This window comes from Protomyctophum bolini, assembly GCF_963924005.1.
Source record: "Protomyctophum bolini genome assembly, chromosome: 3".
Lineage (NCBI taxonomy): Eukaryota > Metazoa > Chordata > Actinopteri > Myctophiformes > Myctophidae > Protomyctophum > Protomyctophum bolini.
In genome coordinates, this window is record NC_137864.1 from 38,222,912 (window position 1) to 38,246,073 (window position 23,162).

Below are 23,162 nucleotides of genomic sequence, written 5' to 3' on the forward strand. Positions count from 1 at the left end.
ATTAAAAATAAAACGGTCATAATCAGCTTAGTGTTCTAAAAGAGTGAGTTTGAGAGTTGTTTCCCTGTTACAATGGAAGTCAATGAGAGCCTATTTTTATTTCTAATATGTAGGCTACTATTAAACTGCACAACGGAGCGAAATAATTCATGGAATGGATAGTTTGCTCATAAGGTAAGAAAACAAACCCACACATGCTGTACGTCAAATATATTTATTGACACTGCTTAACCATTTTGACCAGCATTGCAAGCTTGACCGAGTTTCCTAACCTAGTAACCGTTGCTAATGTGGTATTGGCCAACAACGGGCTTGGGTGGGACTTAGCGACAGGCTAATTATCATTTAAACACAGACCAGGACAGGTGGAGGGTTATAATTGATCTTTATTTGAAAAAAGTCTCAAAAATAATTCCGCAGTCACACATTCCATATCCAGACAGTGACCTACCAGTGGCTTGTATATACACACCTGTCAAATGATAAATATAGATATTTATATATATACTGTACACATAGTCTTATAACACATTAGTAACAACAAAAGTCAAGCCCTGACATTTTGACTTTTAATCTGTTTTTCTTTCCTCACCACCACATGTCGTCACTGGCAGAGCGATCTCAGTGTGGACACATCTTTACATAAACGTACATATACTGTAAGGTCTCTATAGGATTATTGAAATTATCAAATTAACCACTTAAACCCTATACATGCGTATTTGATCGTAGGCCCTCAGGGCTTGATAATGCATGGGCTCTCTAAATATCTTTGTTATATCTGATCTATAAACAAGTAGCCATAAACGTCTGATCTTCCTGATGGTCGTAAATAGTTGATCTATAATAGCTTGTGGATTGGATATTTTTCACTGAATGTTGGCCTCAGAATAGGGTGCATGTGGTTAATTAAGTCGTTCTCACAGGTGTCTGGTGAAGGCAATTGCGTTAAAAGTTCAAAATGCCAAGATATTAACTTTGTAACATTATTAGCATGGCGTGCTGTGTTTAGCGTTGCACCAGGAGCTGGGTCAGTTCTGCTTCGGTCCACTATGGTGGGGTTGTTTCTTCTCATTTCTGAGACTGGAAAACGAAACCCATGGTTGTTGTTTTTTTGGCACGTCATGTACGTCTGACCGTCACTTATCAGACAATCACATTTTTGTTTGTTAGTAAATAAATATCTTAATTTTTGTGAATGTGTTGATTTGAAAGTGAACTGACCCAAGCCCTGGCCCAGACTGACATAGTTACCGGCGTTACAGAAGTGTAATTACTTTAATTAAGTAATCAATGCAATGAAGTACATTTTTATATAAATTGGCTAGTATTTGTTTCTTCAAATAACACACGTACTTTCAGAATCATCATTTCTACTAGTCATATATATACTGTATATATACACACATTTTGAAGTTTTGAAACCGAGTTGGTGCTGCAACTCGATTGCAGTTCTCATAAACACACAAATAAAATCAAAATGGCAGCTGTCAAACGTCGAGGAGAACACTTGAGTCAAATCCGTCCTCTGTAGCTGAAGATTCTGTGAATAACGTAACTCATGAACTGATGTAACTTTAACAAAAACACCATACTCTTCACAGAAAGCAACAATAATAGAACTCATTACTTTGATCGAAACGTTACAATATATAATATTTTTTTGGCATTTAACTTTGTGAAAGTAATTCAACGTGATGCAACTGTTAACACAAGATATTGGTTAAAAAATAAAAATAAAAAGTACATGTCATTAATAATTTATTTTTGGAATAGATCCTAACCAAGCGTGATTGTAACGGTGGAGTTCATTAAAAATACACCATGGGATGCATTTTGGAATACAAAATAAGACTAGTTACTATTTCCAAAATACATAGATGACTCAACTCAGAGAGAAACTGCTATGTACAGATATGCAGGTCCTAACATGATTTGACTGTGTGAGAGAGCATAATGGCAGTTTTGTTAACATGGCTAAATGAAACTCATGCATAATTGTGTTCTGGCCTGGGCCTGAAGTGTGTTGAACAAAGCCTTTGGTAGGAAACTCTTGTCAAAGGGAACTCTTTTTTTCTTTTTCTCAAAGACTGTGAAACAGTAAGCCACAGAAGAAGAACTGTCAAAGACAAAATAATAAAAAAATTACAGTATTATGAAACCAACACTGTTGGGTGAAAATATAAGTCCAAAATCATGACTTTTCAGGAAATAAAGGTTTTACGTATAATGGATCTTACTTGTAGCCACACGCTCTTGTTAATATGTTGCATTGGTTCAATGCATTTTTTTTGTTTTGTTTTTTATTTTATATATATGTTTTGCGACAGACCCCCTATGTTCCTATACTTTCAAGACAAAAAAAAGTTACAAAATTGCAGATGTCCATTCACTACTTTAGCTGGGGTCTGTGTGTCACTGACTGCAATGATTCATTATGCTATATGTCATCTTCAAATGAAAATACATTATTGTAAAAAATTGTGAAAGATGCATGGTAGAAAGATGAGACAATGCATTTGAAAGCTTGTCTCCAGCAAGCATAAGGTTTGCCACAAATTCATGACGTTTATCATTTCACAGCTTAGCTCTCTGAACCTGTTGAGAAGCACTGCTTTAAGATTCCCATGTAGACTCTAATTTCAGCTTCTACTTCCACTCTTAATATTATTATCACTGGCAGAAACCTTGTAGCTCCGTATTAAAAAAAAGAAAAAGAGAAAAAGAAAAAAAGAAAGAAAACAATCCCAACTTGAATGACCGTATTTTGGACAGGTCACACATAGTGTATGTGTGTGTGTGTGTGTGTGTGTGTGTGTGTGTGTGTGTGTGTGTGTGTGTGTGTGGGGGGGGGGGGTTATAAAAATCGAACCAATGAGAAGTATTTTCCTGCAATTAACAGTTTTGGACATACAAGGTTTCTGCCTAACAGCAAATGAACATTAAGTCAATTGAAGTTACCACTCATGAGCTGGATGAGAATGACATCCAATGTAAGGGCTGCAGCACACTCCAAACCACCAACAAAACCTCATTTATTTATGTATTTCCTCTGCCGACATTGACAGGACTTGCAGAACCATGGCAAGCACCTGCTGGCAGCGGTTTTTAATGTCAATAATATTGTTTACAGTGCTGGAACTGAGGTTGTATCACCTGGATCTTCACAATTTTTCTTCTTTGGCAAATATGAAACAGAATTGTGGGACAGGTTGTGTTTATGCAAGGTCACTATCACGAGGACAGAGGTTTTGTATACCTCCTAACCTCCTCTGGCAATGTCCCTTCAAAACTGAACACAACGTCAAGGTGGAAAGAAAACAAAATATATCATCAAATTCTGACGACGTTCGGTTAGCTGAGTTGTTTGGATGAATTAGGACATCTTAGAGGTGCGATAACTACCTAAAAGAACGTTGGCAAGGCACTGCCAAATGGTAATTTTATTGTTAGTGACCTTTGACCTACCAAAAGGAGAATAAGGTTCATGTTTGTTTGGAGTATGCTGTAGCCTTAAGCTGTTTTACGAGCTTGTCAACGCGTTGCATCCACACATTTTATATTGTCATTTCATATCTGGACAATTGTGGGACTTGTCAGCTTGCACCATACTGCAGCATAAAACCGGAGGAATTTGTCATTTCAACAAATACACTTTTTTTGTTAGAATACTTCACATTGAAGGAACAATAGCTGTACGGTTTGTGTTACATGATAAAAACACACAATGTGAAAAAATAAAACAAAACAAAAACAAAAACATCAGGCTAATGTTTCCCCATGTCAAAGTGTGCCCTTTGAAACATACACTGTATACAAATAACATGATATCATCTTCCATATCAATACTGTAATTAAATATCAATAAATCTTATTACTATTATTATTAAAACACTAAAATGCAGCCGAGCGTAGAGCTAGAGGCTGACGGCATTGTCTTAAAGGAAAAGCTAAAATTAAGCAAACATGACATGCAGACTTTTATATTGCCACTTCTCCTCTTCATCCTCCTGTATGATCATCATCATCTTCAGTTTCATCATCTCCGTCAGTGCAGGGTGTTTATCAAAAGTTTTTTCACAGATCTTTTTTTCCCCTCCCAGAATTGTCCACCTCACAGCATCGACAGCTCCAATTGGCTCAGGTTTCAGTATCGGCGTCTGCCATTGGCTGTGGGGCTGAGCGCAAGAGAGCGCACATTTTAAGGGTTCGGTTATGTTTGGCACCTCCTTTTTCCGTTGGCTTCTGAACTCTCATATGGCAACGAGATGGTGTGGTGTGTGTGCGTGTGTGTGTGTGCGTGTTCGTCTGCGTGTGTATGCGTGCGTGCGCATGTGTGTGTGTTTATACTGTATGTGCCACTCCATGCATTAGTCTCTACTAAATGAGGGATTTTCAGGCAGAAACAAGAAATAGCGTAAAATATCACCATCAATAACATCGCCATTATTAATATTAGGTGTCTTATTGTTTCATGGAGGTTGAGGTTTCATGGAGGTTGACTGTTCAGCCTGTCTGTGTGTTCTGACACAATACCGTTTAAGAGTCATGTTTTTATTTAATTTAAATTTTCTATTGTAAGCAACGTCAGAGTCAGGGCTTGAAACCAGTTCAGAGAATGAAAATGAGAACAAAAATGTTTTGTAAACCGGTTAATAACATGAATAGGCTATTGTTTTTCGTTAGTTTGTTGTTTTGCAAAAGCAAAAGCAAATACTTATAAAGATGTTAACTACTTAAACAATTAAAAAGGACCAAAATAAATGTGTTGCATTATTTCCTGCAGGCAGAATGACGTGCCATGTGACAGCACTTATGCAGCAGCATAGCTTTACAACCCGCAACCTGTGACCAGAGCGTAATTCTTTTGCCCTGGGAATATCTGGACAATGGCGCAAGCTAAACAGAATAAAGCATTTTACGAAAATGTATGGGAACTGTACTGCCTCTGAAATAACAACACATCTACCACATGTAGATGTGTTGTATACTGTCAGTGATGGGCAAGCTACTTGGAAAATGTAGTAAGCTACACTACCAGTTACTCTCTATTAAATATAGCTCAACTACAACAAAGCTATCCCCAGATAATTATAGCAAGCTACACTATAAGCTACATGGCAAAAGTAGCTAGCTACATGGACACTACTTTTTTTTTAAATATTTTTTATCAACTTCATGATCAAGTTTCCACCGAACAAATAGCCTAATAGGCAGGCAAAAATGCTGAGTTTGGTTGTTTATTAAAAAACAAACTGGAAACAAGCCCTCTGTCTGGCTTTTGGTGTCAACTTTTTCACATTTACTTGTATTAATGTACCTTGCGGTGTGGCTGATTCATGTGTTCAGTGTTGGGAAAGTTCTTTTTTTTATTAACTATAGTTCAGTTCACAGTAAAAAAAAATTAAAGGAACTAATTCAGTTCATAATTCAACATTTTGAACTAAAGTTCATGGTTCCAAAAAATGAACGATTTTAGTTCTTTTTTGTTCTTTTTTTTAATTATTATTATTGCCACAGCCTAGCCATTTGCGCACCAGCTGAGAGACAGGGATTTAGACTAGAGCAGGTGTTCCCAAACTTTTTTGGACCAGGTACCCCTTTTGGGGTAGATATTTTTCCAGGTACCACCTCATCCTCGCAACACGGATAACAATATATTTACAACCACAAGCAGTGTTTCCTGCAGGAAAAAGCTTTGGCATGGTGCTGGGCACAGGCCGCAATTTTGATTAATTAATTAATTTGATTAATTAATTAATAAGATTAATACATTAAGATTAATTTGTATTATTGCTCTTGTATTGCTATTGGAGACACTGGGGGACACTGGGCAGGCACTGAGGAGGCACTGGGGAGACACTGGGAAGGCACTCAGGGGCACACTGGGGAGGCACTCGGGGGGCACACTGGGGAGGCACTCGGGGGGACACTCGGGGGACACACTGTCTAAATGTATACGTCTAAATGTAGACGTCTAAATGTGTACGTCTTCTCTTATGGGGGTCCCTGGCATATCTTTTCAAATGGGGGTCCACAGGCTAAGTAGTGTCAATTTGGGGGTCCTTGACATGAAAAAGTTTGGGAACCACTGCTTTAAACACTTTAGCACTTTATGAACGTGAACAAAATAGATGGGTCCCCCCTGGAACTCCCTCAGGTACCCCTGGGGGTCCCCGGACCCCACTTTGGGAACCACTGGACTAGAGAATGCGGGTGGTCTGTTTGTTTGTGTCAGACTCTTCTCATCTAAACCAACCAATCATGGATTTCTTTCCAGGGATTTTTTCCCCCCACAAAACTTTATTTAACAGTAAATTTGTAACTTTGTAGCTTTTGTTGAAAGCTACGTCACTACTTGGGTCTAAAAATAGCTACACTACAAAAAACGCTACTTGGTTCAAAAGGAGTGAAGCTACCATCAAGCTACTGATAAATGTAGTAAGCTATGTAGCTTCGCTACTTGTAGCTAGCTACTGCCCAACACTGTATACTGTATATGCATGTATACTATGTATATCAGTATTATTTAGCATTAGTGTATCATAACAGTCAGCTACTCATATCAAACGTCTACATAAAGGAGACAAATGTGTGAATGGTTATCCACTGCCTTTGCCTGGTAATTATCTAGCAATATTCTAGATTGCGTAATCCCGATTCAATTGTAGGTTGGCTATATTAGGTGTGTATGCTAAACTAGTATGCGTACAAGTTACAATAGACGAACAACGGCATTTATCTTTAGATTCAGCCTACCTGAGACATGCTTAAGCCTAGTCGTTTTATTCCGTTGACATGCTAGTGATTTGATTACTGCATTACTGACCTCATGGTTAGCTGTGCTAAAAGTTTAAAGTAGTAGCGTTTGACGTGGCACCCGTGGTCCCGCCCATACTAGAATGCATTAGTGCCACTCTCACTCCGAACTCATAATATTGGTTAGCAATTCAGCAGAAAACACTTAAAATGCAGCTAGGTTAAGCATATAACTGGAGCGATTGTTAAGTTTAGAAGGAGCAGAGCGATGGTTATTGTTAGGTGTGTGTCTTCGTTAAGGTTAGATAATGGGAGTGATTGCTAAGGTTAAAGTAGTAGCAGAGGGATGGTTAAGGTTATTGTTAGGAGGAGGGATGATTAAGGTTATTGTTAGGGGGAGGGATGGTTAGGTATAGGGCAGGGATGTTCAGGTTAGGGGTGGGAGGTTAATGTTAGGCATAAGGGACAGATGTCAAGGTCAAGATAACGGGTGGGGGAACTTTGAATCATGGTATCCGCGTCAACATGCGCCATTGTCCCATCACCATCACGTCACAACGGATGGGAAAATCCCAACTCGTCACTGGTTTGCTGTCACGGGTATGTGAGAATGTGCTGTTATAGTAGCTCATCAGTAGAGGATTTAATGGTAGTTAAATATTATTAAAGAACATTAATTTAGTTCCTATCCTGTTTGGAAGGCCAGTACTAAGAAAACAAAAGAAAATAAATTGGTTTCTGTTAATAACAGAACCGTTTTCAAGCCCTTCTCAGAAGCTCCTTATTGCATTCCTGATTTGTTGTTGTTGCTGCTGGGTTGTTGGTATTGTTCTTGCTATTGTTGCTGATGTTGTTCTCAATGATCATGGACGTTGTTACCGTGGTTGCATTAGATATTAGCATCGACAGAATATGCCATTGTCATTGAATGGTATATACAGGAAGGGTCTGAATTCTGATAAGCCATCGCCATGGCAATGCTATTTATCCAAAATATCTTTTAGAAAAACAACCATGTTGTTTGTTTGCTTTGATTATAAAACTCTGTCCTCTGTGCTTGATTGTTTATTTTTATGTTTTGTTTTTCTTCCTTTTTTTCCATCGCTGTGGAAATGAACGGGCCTTCTTGTCGGTTGGCTAATTCACTTCCTGGGTGGGCGTGTCATGGCAGAAGCCTCACCACTGGATTGGTGGGAAAAGAAGTGATGTCATATATCCAATCCAGATGTCAGTGGTGGAGTCGAGAGTTTTCATACATCTGTGGTTGGTTGAAGTGGTGTGGTGGGAGTCGACTACAAAGGAAATGGTCAGTGATTGGCTAGGAGGAAGTGAACATTGAGTATTTCCATTGGCTGCTTGATGTGTCAGGGTTGATGGGTTGTGACGTGAATGTTGATTGGACTGTAAGGCACTAGGTAAGGGCGTGGTCAGGACAGGTCAGTCATGCTGAGACTCATGGGTAATCCTGGGCGAAGGTATGCCACCGGAACGCGACCATTCTCGCTGGTCGATCCTGTGATTGACAGACGAGCCTTAGAGCGCATCGCATCTGTGAATGTCATCTGCATAAAGAGAGAAACAATATGTCATTAATCTTATAAGAAACCTAAATGTAATCTGCATAGAGAAAAGAAGACAAGTTATTAACCTTATGATAATAATTGTGAAAAAAACATGTTAACATTATTAGAATAAAGTAACCGTGATTGCCATCTGCATAGAGAGAGAAACATTAACAACACATTAACCTTATTATAAAACCTGCAAAGGTTGTTATTCATTTAGGTTGATTCAATGACACATCATGAGTTAATCCCTATTGATACTCATCACACGGCGGTGTGATGAGTATAAAATAGCTCGTCTACAATCTCAGCATGTGCCACATTGTGAGCTTTTACTTTGGCTATTTTAAGGGTTGTGAATAAACGCACGCACTCACGCACTCACGCACGCATGCACGCACGCACAAAAGCACCAAAAATAGACCGCCGGGACTGGACACCGTTTATGACGACATAAATCAACTGTCATTAGAAAACCTTTAAAGATAAAATATTATCATTAGTGACATTAAAAGACAGTGGTTTAGCCTGTACGTATGTACAGCACAAGCCATGTAGCAATGCATGTTTGCATGGGCACAGCATGAGAAAACATGACAAAGGACATGTTTGCATGGGCACAGCATGATGAGAAAACATGACAAAGGACACGCACATCCCCAGACCTACAGTACAAGGCTGGGTGCTGGATCTAAAGTTAACCTTGTAGGCCTTGACCTAGCCTAGCGGTCCAGGCCCTTAGGCTACAATGTAGACTCGTGTCACGGGTTCCAGTCCTGATCCTGACTGCCTTTTCTGCATGGTGTCACTCCCTATCTAGCCTGGGCACCATTTCATTTCGGTATATGATCCGGGCTGGAGCCGGATGATATGCTTACGTCATGTTGTAGGCAATGGTTTGCCTACAACTAAAAGCAATAAAAGCTCTCGTAAGCGAGAGCTTTTATTGAGAGGGAAAAGGAAGTTGTCGCCGCCTGTTCCGACTACAAAACAATACTACAACATGACGTAACCACATCATCCGGCCCCAGGCGGGATCATACGGACTTTTGAAACAGAGACCAGGCTTTCCTCCGAGGCGGTGGAAAGCCTGGTGAGGCGAGGTTACTCCCTATCGCTCTCTCTCCCCACATGTCCTACTCAGCCAGTTCACCATGTAGTGAAAATAAATGAACCACTTAAACCCCAGCCTCCGTATTGTGGGGAGAGCTTTTGCCAAAAATAGCAGATCGAACAAGTGGCTAAATATCTTCTTGTTGTCCTTTTCTTCTTTTTTACGCTCATCTTTTACTTTCTCTAATAATAACCTAAAACATGAAAAAAAATATTTTTTACAGTAAGTAACAGTTCGAGCCGCCAGGCTCGTCCTCAGACCAGGTCAGAGGACTTAAAATAATTCTACCGATGCCTGCCACTGTTTGAGATGTTTGATTTCTACTGTAGGCTGACTTCTACTTTGTTGCTCGCTGGTTTTGCAAATAGTCGATCTTTAAGCTCACAACACAAAGACACAATTTGTTAATGTTTGGGGAACGGATTCCGGTTCCTCAATGTTGGATCCTGTTCCTCTGATTCCTCCAGTCCCAATAGGTCCCAATAGGAACAGAACCGTAAAACATCACTTCCCCTGTCAGCATGCAACTCGAAATGTCACGCCGTGTGGGCACATCCGGTACCATGCTGTCACCATTTGTGATGCTATTAACCTGCTGCATTCAGGTGGTGGGCCCCCGCCCACCACCTGAATGCAGCAGGTTAATAGCATTAATGGCATATGGAAGCTGTCCTGCAATTGGCTCATGGGAATGCTGACATCACTACAGCTGTGAAATGATTGGCTCTTGATGTCTGTCTATTGAGAGGATGATTGGCTAGGGATAGAGAGAGAGGGCGGGATGGGGGGGGGGGGGGGGGGGGGGGGTAAGGGAATAGCCTGGTCCCCAGAGAGGTTAAAAGGATAGTTCACCCTCGGAAATTATTTAATGGATAATATTTTTGTAGTGAATTTTTGGGTGAACTGTCCCTTTAAATTAGATTTCTGACCAGCAGATGTCTGCTCAGATGAAGCCCATTAAGCCAAATGACACTTTGGTAGAGGTTTGGGTTGTGTAGTTACCTCACTATGATTTAACTCCAAATGGGGTCGACTCACGAGCTTGTACACAATCTTGCACACGGAGGTGACACTACTCTGTATGCATGCGAGACAACGCAAAATGCGTCACAGAGGCCCCAAATAGTCCCCGCAAGTCACACCTTTCCCACACGGAAGAAGGGGTGAAAAGGGAGTATGCGCTGGGTGAACAACTCCATGCAAGTGGATGGGAGGGGATTTCCGGTGCCCTCTCTATTATTTTTAACTCTATGCGACCACCCTGGGGAGACTGAGGAGACAGAGAGGAGGGCAGAGGAGGCAATAAGAGGAGAGCAGGACACAGGAAGTGACAGGAGAGGAAGGAGGAGGGACTAAAAGAGATAGAGGAAGAGTAAGGGCAAGGAGAGGTGGTTAGCCATGGGATGGGGTGAGGAGAGGTGAGCAGGGAGGGGGGGGGGGGGATGAGACAGATAGCGTCACAGCCATCCATACAGAGACACTGGCCAAGTTGCATGACCACAGTGTGTGCGACTGTGAGTGCGTGAATTATTTAATTTGGTATTATTTAGGAGTATTTCACACCTCACTGTGCAAAGGCTTGAATAATATGATTTGTGGTTTTGTCGCATTTCTTTACGCTGAATGAGCAATCCAAAAACGAAGATTATTTGAAGTTAAGAGGTCGGCCAATAATAACAAGCTATGTGATAAACTCCAACGCAGAGTATAATCAAAGTACACCTCATTACTTCAAAAAACTGCTTTTCCTCAGAAAACTTTACTTTTTTTCCCATTCACCTCGGGTGCAAACCGGCATGTCACGCATGAGCGAGCAAGGCTCCTGGGCGTACCCGTTCAACAGGAGCCCAGCATACACACAGGTGTGCATCGAGGCGTGCGAGTCATTCGTGCATGAGACAATTTAGCCTGGAAGTGAATTATAAACAAAACAAATGAAAGCATAAAACATTTCATCTTAAAGCGATGTTTTAGAAGTAGGTAAGTCAAGTGTGACTTACACTTACACTGCGAGTGTTGTTTTGAAGTTCATAAACATGTTCTTATTGTGTTTCTTTTGCCGTTGTTAATCTTGGCCGCCTATTTATTCAAATTGATTTGTTTGGGGATTCTTTCATTGGCTCAAATGCAATGCGACAGATACAAAACATTCTCCAAGAATTCAAGGCTTCACGGGGTAAGGAAGTACTCCCATGATATAAAATAACAAACTTGTTCATGTGTAATTTATACAGTTAATCTCCATCTGCAAAGTAACTGAAGGTATATCAAATTACTCCTTTCAACAGACTGCGTATGCATGGACCACTATATCAGTGTTTTAACAGAACCGTTAAAGGACAGGTCTCCATATGTATGGCTGGGAGGTGGAGCGGCGTTGCTTTAGCCAGTGAATCATCTCTCTGTCACTCCTACCGCTGTTAGATCTTGACGCTCTCGATGCCGTAAACGTTGTAGCCCTCTTTATAGGTGGCGTAGTTTGGCTGGTGGCCGGGAGACTGCAGGTTGTAGTTGGGGGGGTGTTGCGGGGAGGAGAGTGTGTGTGTGTAGTTCCCTGTGTGCTGGGGGGAGGACAGGGTGTTCGCTGCCACCTTCACAACGGAAATATACATCATTACACATTGATAGTAGCGGACATAATCACACACTGCAATGCTCACTGTTCATTTGAAGGAGCCGTTCTGTTAAATTACTTAATTATTTCAATCAATTACACGCCCTTTTTTGTGACCTATTCCTGGGGGGGGGGGGGGGGGGCACTTCATAGCAATCGTTATACATGTTTATAATTATGCATAACAACTTAACAAGGTTTATGAAGTATTATATGTGCTAGTATAAGTGCCATTATAATGCCTTGTAGACCCAACCTTTAAGTGTCAACGTGGTGGTTATAATCTTCTGCTGAGCTTATCATTCATTATGAGCACTGCTAAGGAGATTTCCTTAACACCAACACTTACAATACATCATAGTATTGTAAGTTGTGCATAAACATAAACATTTATATAATTAGAGATATTTAAAGTGCATGCAATGCAAATGTCATTATAGGCCAATGCATTATGGTCCCAACCTTTAAGTAAAGTGTTAGGTTTTTGTTTGTTACAAGGTATAGATTAGATAGCTCTATATTGTGCACCAATCATTGCTATGAAAATGTTTTCTAAATCATGACAATTTTCTGAAAGATTTGAGGCACATTTTAATGATTTTTCAAAATAGCAGACCTACAAGTTCATAGCGCGCCACTCGTAGATCTGCTATTTTTTCAATAGCTAAATTATAACATAATGTTTAAAACACCAAAAGGGGTTCCCGCCCAAAATGGGTTAAGTAGTAGTGTAGATTTGCATACTGTGTGTGATGATTTACACTGCAACCTCCTGAGTGTAATAATCCACTCATAGTTAAATTAAACTTTACAACATATCCTCATTCCTCAAATAATGAAGGCATATTAATTACGAATCAGAAATACAACACATGGGCACATGTCAAAGATACATTGCCTGTAATCATTCAAATGCAAGGAAATTAATCAAATACTAGCACACTCAATTAATATGTAATCACAAATGTGAATCTATGAATATATAATATATACAGGAATGGCTCACAACCCTCAAACTAATTATGTTTGAGTGATTTGTAGGCATGAGGCTTGTACTTTTTTACCTTTTTGGATAAATGATTAAGTTTACAGCATCAGCTTATGATTGGTAACCATTTCAGTAGCATGCAGCACTCTTTTCTATAGCTTTCTTTTCTTTTAATATTTTAGAATACAGTTCTAAAATGATGTGTTAGTGACCTAGGGGGGTGGCTTTTGCGCCAGGACTTTGGCGCTCTATTTAAACTGTCAAATAGTGGACTAATTTCCTGATTGCAATGTTGACTTGCATTTGCTCGACGAAAGCCTGACACCACTGACATAGAAATGAATGGGTTTGGACAGTGGAGAAAACCAGCAGTAACAAACCTACGGCCACTACACTGCATTGAAAACCAATCTTTATGCAAAACCATTATGAAGGATCACCTTAAAAGTGCTTAGATCACTCCTGCTATGCAGTTATTTTTTTAATTCTCCAAATTGTTTCCGCCCATTCATCAAATGTATCAGTAGGCGGAGACGTCCGATCGTCTGGCTACGGTTGACTACCGATGCGCTACAATGATTTGAATTGTGGCCGTCAATCCACTGAGCCTGATGCATACTTCATTGTGCTTAAAATAGCAGACCTATAAGCTCACAGCACGTTGCATCCTCAGTGCTTGTGAGCTTGTAGATTAGTTATTTTCAGTGTGCGATACCGTAGTACGACAGAGCATAAATGAGGCTTTATCCTTCCAAATCCTTTAAAGCGCCAGTTCATAACTTTTCTTTTCTTTTGCTGGATCACCTTACCTACAGTATGTGGACTGCTTTCCTGGTCTCACGTTCACAAGAGATCATTTTTGCACAATGGCCTTATGCTCTATTTGCATCATTTACTGCTGCTTTTTAGCAGTAAATTATTATTATCTATTATTATTATTATTATTACTATTATTATTATTCTTATGTAGGCCTACATACCTGAGCAAATGGAGCTTGTTCGGGCTTGTCAAAAATAAATAAAAACAATAACAATAAATATATACTGTACATGAATAAAAGCACTAGTTCTCAAACGTTTTCATATCAAGGACCCCCACATTAATATATGTTTCGCTGTGGACCCCCATCCAAAAAGCTGTGATGCCACGGACCTCCATGTGCAACAACGCGTCACATCGAGACAAGCTTTGTGCTTGTAGATCAGCTTCAAAGCGGTTGAAACCAATTTTTATGCAATATCCCTTTATGCAATACCCCTGGACGACCCCCCCCCCCCCCCCCCCCCCCCCCCTCTCAAAAATCCCTGGGAAACCCCTGAGGAAACCCGGACCCCACTTTGAGAACACCTGCTTTAACACCCTAATCCTACTGTATATCAATTTGGGGGTTCTTGATGAAGTTTGAAACTTTGAGAACCACTGATTTAGAGGTTTAAATACAGTGCATACGTTTTCTTTTATCAGGACCAGGACCTGAGAAACACATTTTGTTCTGCACGAACGACGATGAAACGACAATAAAACTCCCATGAAACCATGACGCCTACCTTCATTTTCTTGGCCTCGGCACGGCTCTTGTAGCAGAACTCCACCAGGGCCACCATCATGGCAAGACCCAGCCCTCCGACCAGGATATAGAACACCCCAGCCACGTTACTGAGGGACAGGGCGCTGGTCTTCTCCTGGGTGGGGCGTGTTTGTGCACGCACGCACACACATACACACGCGCACACACAAGTCCACGCACGCACGCACGCACGCGCACACACACACACACACACACACACACACACCCAGCCATCCAGAAAGAGGTGTGTCAGAAAGGTGATGAGGGAGTTAAGAAAGAGTTCATTGGTTGCAACAGTGGGTATCTTTGCCTAAAGCTACACACACGATATGTATGTTATGTTTATAGTGGCATAACCTCTATCTCATGTATACATAAGTAGCAGCTTTCCCACTGTGTGCACAAGTGTATGTGAGGACAACACAGACACACACACCTAAACACAAAGCCTAGTGGCACACAGAACACACCGCCAGCTAAAATGTGTATAGATTTGATTAATGTCTAAACAATTTAATTAAAACAATTTAACTAGAATACATTATAAACATATATAAATAAATTAAATTGTAGTATTGCAATCCAATTCAAGTGAGGTTTGTTTCTAATTATAACTTTTTTTATTTTGTTGTATTAGGGTGATTTAGCCATTCCCCTCCAAAAATGTTGGCCAAAACAAATGCCTCAAAAACTACTCTAGCACAGGGGCCTCAACTCCTATAAATCCAGCACTGGCGATCAATTTGTTTTGCAGTTCTTAGATGGGGTATAGAGTGGTATAAGCCATGGAACGGTCTATGTTTGTATGCGTTTACCGAGTACAGTAGGCCTGCATGGTGACATAACGTTAAATAGTGACTTTATCCAAGATGCCTTACATTCACACATTACGCACCGACAGCAAGACACCAACCAACTCATCCAGAGCAATTTGGGGTTCTGGAGGAGGCCGGGATCAAACTGGGAAGCCGATCCCGGTTCCTAAGCAGACGATTTACCTCCTGAGCCACTGCACGTTATATTAATACGTGTCAGTTGAGCTCATCTTGCTAAACTGCTAAACTATAAACGAACTCTTGATTATCACAATAAAAAGTGCAGCACAGTTCCCCGCAAGATGAAGTAGGTTATTGTGGCCTGCTGATGGCGCTACAATAGGCCAATGTGAAGAGGCTTGACCATTTCTTCTTAGGCCTTTCATGGCAAACAGACATTATTTATGATTTGAGGCATTTTGTTCCAAAAATGTGTTAGAAGGGAGGCATTTCTTGTGCGAATGTGCAGATTATTGCTCTTTTATTTTTCTGCGTTCTACGTACCAATCCTGCAAACTTTGGAAGCCAATTTTAGCCAGGCAGTCAGGATGGAATATGGAAAATCGGACAGATCCGTGTTGATCACGTGAATAAAGAGATACTGTGTGCTCGATTTGCCAGATTTGGGGCGCTATAACAGGCCGATCTGGAGGGAAAGAAATCGGTGTAGAGGTTCTGCTCTGGCATCCAGGGAGTACGTGTGCATGCACACAGTTTCGTGGCAACCGGGCGGAGACACCTAACATTCACTAAGCCTAGTTATTTGATGGCACCCTGGCCATTGAAGGGCCACATCACCCCTTTTGAGACCAGATCTTATTTTAATTATGTTTAGGACATAAAGAAACACTTTCCTGGGGTTGTTGTGTATTTCAAAGTGCCAGTGATGTCATAGACACTGGTCTCACTTCCTTCCTGGACTGCTTGTTGTCTCAGTAAAACAGCCCAACCCACCTCCTCAAGAGCACTGCAGCAAAGCATTATGGTAATTGTAGGATTTCAGCAATCCAGTCAAACCCTGGCCATGGGGTTCAAATTGTGCTACTATGTTATCTACTACAAATACTATTAACATTGAGTGACTGCAGTTTCTTCCAGCGGTGACATGTCCCTTTAATCCATGCTATATGATACGCTACATTAATTTGCATTGGATTACAGAATGGAGAAAAACAATAGCAGAATATCTAGACTGACTAGGCTTATGCCAAAGGTAAACAAAGCATTGGGAAGCACACTGTTTCCCAAACAGTGGGTTGGGACCCATGTTTGGCCACTGTGTAGCACATCACGATGTCGCAATTAACCCATCGCTGATGGCTGTCAATCGCCGCCGACGATGGACGATGACATCGTCATCGGTACAACCATAGATATGGCCGTCAAGAAGAGGTTGATTCTCCAGGGTTAGCAGTGGGAGGAGGTTGATTCTCCAGGGTTAGCAGTGGGAGGAGGTTGATTCTCCAGGGTTAGCAGTGACAGGAGGTTGATTCTCCAGGGTTAGCAGTGACAGGAGGTTGATTCTCCAGGGTCAGCAGTGACAGGAGGTTGATTCTCCAGGGTTAGCAGTGACAGGAGGTTGATTCTCCAGGGTTAGCAGTGACAAGAGGTTGATTCTCCAGGGTTAGCAGTGACAGGAGGTTGATTATCCAGGGTTAGCAGTGACAGGAGGTTGATTCTCCAGGGTTAGCAGTGGCAGGGAGCACAGCATACCTGGGGAAGTGGCAATGTGCTATCATAGAAGATATCGCAAATGCTGATGCATGTTTTGTTTGAACCTTCAAGACCATGGTCCCCAAGCACCCTTATGTGTGTCTCGAAGAAAACACACACAATGCACACAAGGTTATTAATCCATACAGAGTCCCATGCATGAGTTGCGTCGCTATTGTTGACTTGCTTGGGTCTATAATATGCAATCAACTATTCATCCACTAGATGGCAGCTGTGACACTATGAAGCTGTCCCAGAATGGGATTAGCTATAGTTATCAGGCTGTCAACAAAACCACTTCCTGGGATTTCAAGATCATGCAAATCTACACAACTGAAGAGGCTGAGAAAACACGGTTTGTAAGTCGCGTCTGTAAACGGCCAAATTGTCACCAAATGGAAGCTTAATTCCAAAGGCCGATAGGGTTGCGGCAAGACCCGCTCGTGCTTCAGAGCGGGTCTTGTCGCAACCCTATACACAACTACTGTATCAGAGCTTGTAATGTACACACTCTGTTCTCCATGGTAATTCCGCAGAGAGGAACACTGCGACCGCGGATTCCGGTCAGGCATGATCACTGACGAGTTTGCAAAACTGTGCTTCGAGCGATGATGTCATGTTTCTATGTGATCCATCCATGCCGTTCTGTGTTTACATTTACAACTCCAGGAGCCGGCGGAAGTGCTTTCCTCTTTCAGAAAGAGGGGGTCTAGGAGCAGAGGAGGAAAAGCATTGCTCTCTGCTGCCAAAGGTCGCCAGGGGTACTTTTCTCTGCTTGCGTCGAGGAACGCTGCTTGCGTTGGATTGGGGGTCGTTCCGGACGTCGTAAGGGACAAACTCACCCTCCATTGCTTATTGCTTTCTGCATCGATTACGTTCAACTCTGTAGAGTACTTAAAATGGAAGTACTTGAATTTGGCGGAACTAAGTACTGCCCCAAGGAAGTTACATTGAGGTTTTATAGAACTGTTTACATTCCCTGTGCATTACCAGTGTAGTGGTTGGATGGGGGGAAACAAAGAAAGACAAAAATAAAGAAATAAATAAAATAATGTACTTCCGCGGGAAGTATTATGACAGTATTATTCCCGCCCTTTAGACACTATATGTATTATGTATCAGAGATGAGAAAAGACTGGGAACAAGGCTACAAACTACAGTAAATGATTGTGAGACAGACAGACAGACAGACAGACATACAGACAGACAGTGTGTTTCAGGCGTTGTTTTTAAATTACATTTGCTGGTTGAATTCCCACCTTATCTACATGAACATGGACAGGGTTTGGTAGTGGTGTGCTAACTGCTAACTGTGTTGGTAGTGGTGTGCTAACTGTGTGCTGTGGTGGACGGGTGTGCTAACTGTGTAATGTGCACTCAGATAGACAGACATGCAGGCAGTGACTTGGTTTTGCAGTTTTGCTGGACAGTCCTTCAAACTCTTCTTGTTCTAACCGTGGTGCTTCATACACCATCATATGACGGGCTCGCTCGTACCAAGGTTATTATAGTTAACTGAAACTAATGAAACTAGAATTGGAGATGTGAGTTATCTGAAATAAAAACAAAAACGAGAAAATACTGAAACCATATACTCGGAACTAAAACTAACAAAGTCATAGAGAAAATGTCTTTGTCTTTAGTCTTCATCAATATTTACATAAGGTTAGTAATGTGACATACTGCTGTCAAAAATGTCATAGCGTGTTGCTGCATTAATTTTCACCTTGTATATCGGTTATGTTTGAAGATTTTTGAAAGTTTGTCTATCACGTTCCCAAAATAGGGATATTTAGTACTTTTTATCCCATATTCCAATAAAAAAAGAAAACTAACACTAAAACAAAAGGCCAAATGAATGAATGAATACTCAACTTAAACCAAGGAAGACATTGCCAATAAATATGCGCACTAGTACATTCCGAATTAAAACTAAACAAATTGAAAACATGAAGTCAAAACCAAGTAAAAAAAAGAAAAAGAAAAAATATATAAAGAAAAGTTTAAAACTAAAGTAACCTTGGCGGTATGTATGATGGTGTATGAATCATGCGTCAACTGTGTGTTGGACATAGAGACAGACAGTGTGTTTGTACCTCCACACACATATAGAACTAACCTTACTGGTAGAGTCCTTGACACCTCCACACTCTCCTTTATCGTACCACCACTTGTTTTTCATCTTGTCTAGGGTTCCTTGCTCATTCAGTTTCAATACGGCAAGGTTTACTGGCACTCTTCAATGGAATAACATAAATAACATCATTACCAATGTTATCTTATGTTATTAGTAGGGGCAGCGACTCTCAAAACTCTGGTCTGGGAACTAGCGCAGGGCCCGGGGAAAGCATGAATTTGGTAAAGTTGTTTGCAAATTGTTTGCAAGACCACATTTTGACGACTTGTGCGTTGCCTCGCTGGACTTGCGTATGAGTCTGTGTGCTTCATATATGAACATGAGTAAACGTTAACTGTAGGCTATTTCTGTTGTGCTACTGTCACAATTTTCATACAGTATACACATAAGATATAAGGCAAATATTGCAGAATGGGGCTGTGATGATCAAGGACAGAAGGACCCCGTTGCTTAAGCCCTGAGACAGAGAGAGTGAGAGACGCCGCAGTGAAAAGCCTCTTTCTGCTTTTTAGTTTTTTGTGTCAGACTTGGCAGCCCTCTGGACCAGAGCCATGGATACAGAGAGTTTGGTACAATGCTGTACAAACTCTTTGAATCGATGACTCTCATTTGGACAAGATAAGGGTAAGGGGGTTTGAGGGTAGGGAAGATTGGGGTGGGGGGGTGGGGGGGTGCGATAAGCGCTGCTGCTGCCATCTGGTCTGAGGTCACCTGAACCTGACCTCTCTTTGACCTCTGTCCCTGCCTTAACGACCTTGACCTCAACCAGGTGGGCTGCAGCGCATCGCAGGAGGACAGCAGCACAGATCGCAGTACCAACTAATGATGTATTATTAACGGTTTATAACTGTCAGTTATACCGTTATTAACTGGCTATTAAAGCACAATGACACTTTGGTAGAGGTTTGGGTTGTATACTTAACTTTTCATTATGTAGCTAGACCAAGTGGTGAGAGATATCTTGCTCAGATGTCAACAGGGACAATGGAGCAAGATTTGGACTAGTTCATGACGAGGTACATGACCCAGACCGCCACCAATCATTGCACGTAAATAAAGATAATATAAACACAAATAGTTATTAAAACATATTTGTTCATATGTCAGCTGTTCAGTGAGTATGTGTGTGTATGCCTATGTGTGATTGCATGCATATGTGTGCGTGTGTGTGTGTATGCGTGCATGCACGTTTTGGAAAGGCACTATGACTGTGCTGCTTCCTCTGGTTTCCCTTTTTACCAAAAGTCACCTATGACACCTCACTGCACATGTACGTTTGTCTCAGCGTAGTGTGTTTGTGTGTGTTTGTGTGTGTGTGTGCGTGTGTGTGCGTGCGTGTGTGTGTGTATTAACCTTGCTCTCCCCTCCTCCGCTGCCGCACTCTCCCTTGTCATACCACCACTTGTTTTTCAGTTTGTCGAGGAGGCCCTGTTCGTTCAACTTTAACACCGCCAGGTTCACCGCGTTTCTACATAAACACAGTGGCTGTTAGCGCTTGCTGTTAGCTTGTTAGCGTTAGCCCATACCGGTTTTCCCCCTTTTGTGGTACAAAAAAAGGCAATCTGCTGGATAGTTTGGAGGCAGTGCGGCGTGTGTTGGCACGCTGTTTCTCAATGTGGGGTCCGCGGACTTCCACAGGGTCCAAGTGGTTAGTAATAGAATACACTCAGAGAGTGTACAAATGGAATACACGCCGAGAATGCACGCTGAGCGAGCACAGATCCATTGGGTTCCATTTGTACACTCTCTGAGTTAAATTAACACTGAATATTTTATAGTGTAGGCCACAGACCCCCATTTTATATGATTTTATTCTCTGGGACCACTGCAAAATCCTTAATGTTTATTTAAAGAGTCTGTAATTCTGAGAGTGTACAAATGCCATGTGGTTCCATTTACACACTCTCAGAGTTGCAGGCCCGTAATGTTCCTATTTGGACAGCTGGTGGTCCCCAGGCCCCATTTTGAGAACCATTGTGCTAGCATAAGCTCTTATCAATGGGCAAAATAAACACAGGAGTGACACAGCTGATAAGACTCTAGCATAATAGTGTTAGCTTGTTAGCATTAGCTCAAGCACGGTGTAGGCCTACTGCTGCTGTGGACCATAATAGCAATTAGCCTAAGCCAAGTGCTTAGCTAAGGGTCGTCATGTGTGTTCTAGAGGCACACATTTCAGCACAGCGGCTATTAACAGTTAGCATAATAGCTTTAGCTCTGGCAACCAAGGCCTGGTTCAGTGGCTTTTGTCTGCTACCACAATTAAATAGACAGTGGCCATTAGCTTGTTAGCATATACACTCAGATGTCCCCCCCCATAGCCAATATGGGTGGCACCAAGTTGTTTGGCATGGTAGCATATAGGCTAGTTCACATGCTAGATGGCTTTCAATGGCTAGCTTGTTAGGATTAGTTTGAAGGTGGTGCCTATATGGCCCATGTCAGCATGAAGGATGGTTAATATTAGCATGCTAGCATTAGCTCTACAACTAACACTAATACTGCCACTGCCCTGGCTGTTAATATTAGAATGTTATCAATAGCTGCAGAAGCAAACAACCAATAGCAAGAATGCGTTATATGTATAATTAGCACTACAGTGGGTTGCCATTATTATTTTTTCTTACTGACAATCAATTGATTTAGTAGCAGTTAGTATAGCGAGTGCAGGAACCCCACCTGGGTCAGAGGATATTATTTTGATAATTCATTTACTTGATTGATTAATCTGTCCCCTCAAATTATTAGTCATTGTCCTTTAATTAGTATAACTTGTGCCTCAAACATATTCTGTGACTACTTAAGTATTTTGATTATCACAATAATCGCAATCGCAATTACTTTTGCTACAATAATCGTGACGTGTAATTTTCACATCATCCCATCCCTAGCTACCAGAAACCATGGTGTTTAAAAGTCTCAGTGGATTATTATTATTATTGTTTTGACATATTCAACATAGCAGCCATGTGGAGAATTGTCAGGTGGAAACCTCATATGTCCAAAACTGTTACTTTTCAAGATTCAAATTCAAGTCGAAAAAGTAGTTCAAAACACATTGTTTCGTGCCAAGTTTCGAGCTTGTGGATCTGCTACTTTTGATGCTTTTGTGTGAAGCTGTAGTATGATCAAGTAGGGCGTTAATGTACCAAAAAACACAACGTAAAAATATGGAGATAAGAGGTTTCTGTCCGGCAGTTCATAGATTATTATTTATTTGAGGGCACCGATTTTGAACTAATCGAAGGGCATGAATTAGTCGTTTGAGGGAACAATTCATAATGTGAGCGAGAATATAACAATGATTGGAGGCAACACTATCGACACATCCTCCTCTGACCCCTGGGGGGCGCTGTACAGTAAGTAGTTGAGCACTATCCATCCACTGCTAATAGTGTGAGATTAATGTCACTATAATGTCGCCACTGACATTAAACTGTCCCTTTCAGGCATTCACATTAGGGACTCAAATTATGCCACCAAGATTAAAACTGAGCATTTTTCCTTTGAGACCTGACAAAAGTGGCATTACTTTAACTTTACATTAATTTCTGAAGCAGCAGCTCTGCAGGGTCTTTGGGTATCAGCCATAAGCATATACTGTTGTAAGGACACTGCGCTGCCTTTAGAATCAATCATACTGTCAGATTATACCAGGCTGTATTGGCCATTAGCCATCATGCTTTTTTCGGCTCGCGGCCAAATGCAGGCCTGAAGCCGATACTGCCGGCATACATGTTAGTTTGTTAAAGGTTTCACACTAACTTTTCCCCTAACAAGAGTCTAGGGAGGTATTGCACCCCCAACCCCCCTCCCCTCGACATTAGCGCATGCCATTGTTCTTTGGGCAGAAATGCAGCAAAAATAGCAGGTCTACAACCTCACAGTA

At 41.3% G+C, this 23,162-nt stretch overlaps 1 protein-coding gene across 3 annotated transcripts in view; it reads right to left on the bottom strand.

Moving 5' to 3' along the window:
• Positions 1–7,793: 7,793 nt before the first annotated feature.
• Positions 7,794–23,162, bottom strand: part of LOC308312540 (glutamate receptor 2-like) — a 62,402-nt gene continuing 47,033 nt past the window's right edge. Inside the window, exons 17-20 of one of the 3 annotated variants that reach the window (XM_080759156.1) lie at positions 20,627–20,741; positions 14,589–14,723; positions 11,854–12,029; positions 8,199–8,321 (exon numbers count right to left, since the gene is read on the bottom strand). In XM_080759156.1, the coding sequence (XP_080615282.1) occupies positions 11,859–12,029; positions 14,589–14,723; positions 20,627–20,741 (421 nt within the window). In that variant the 3' untranslated portion in view covers positions 8,199–8,321; positions 11,854–11,858. Of the gene's footprint in view, positions 8,322–11,853; positions 12,030–14,588; positions 14,724–19,255; positions 19,374–20,626; positions 20,742–23,162 lie in introns of all 3 variants that reach the window. The other 2 variants (XM_080759157.1, XM_080759158.1) reach the window with 2 other exon arrangements.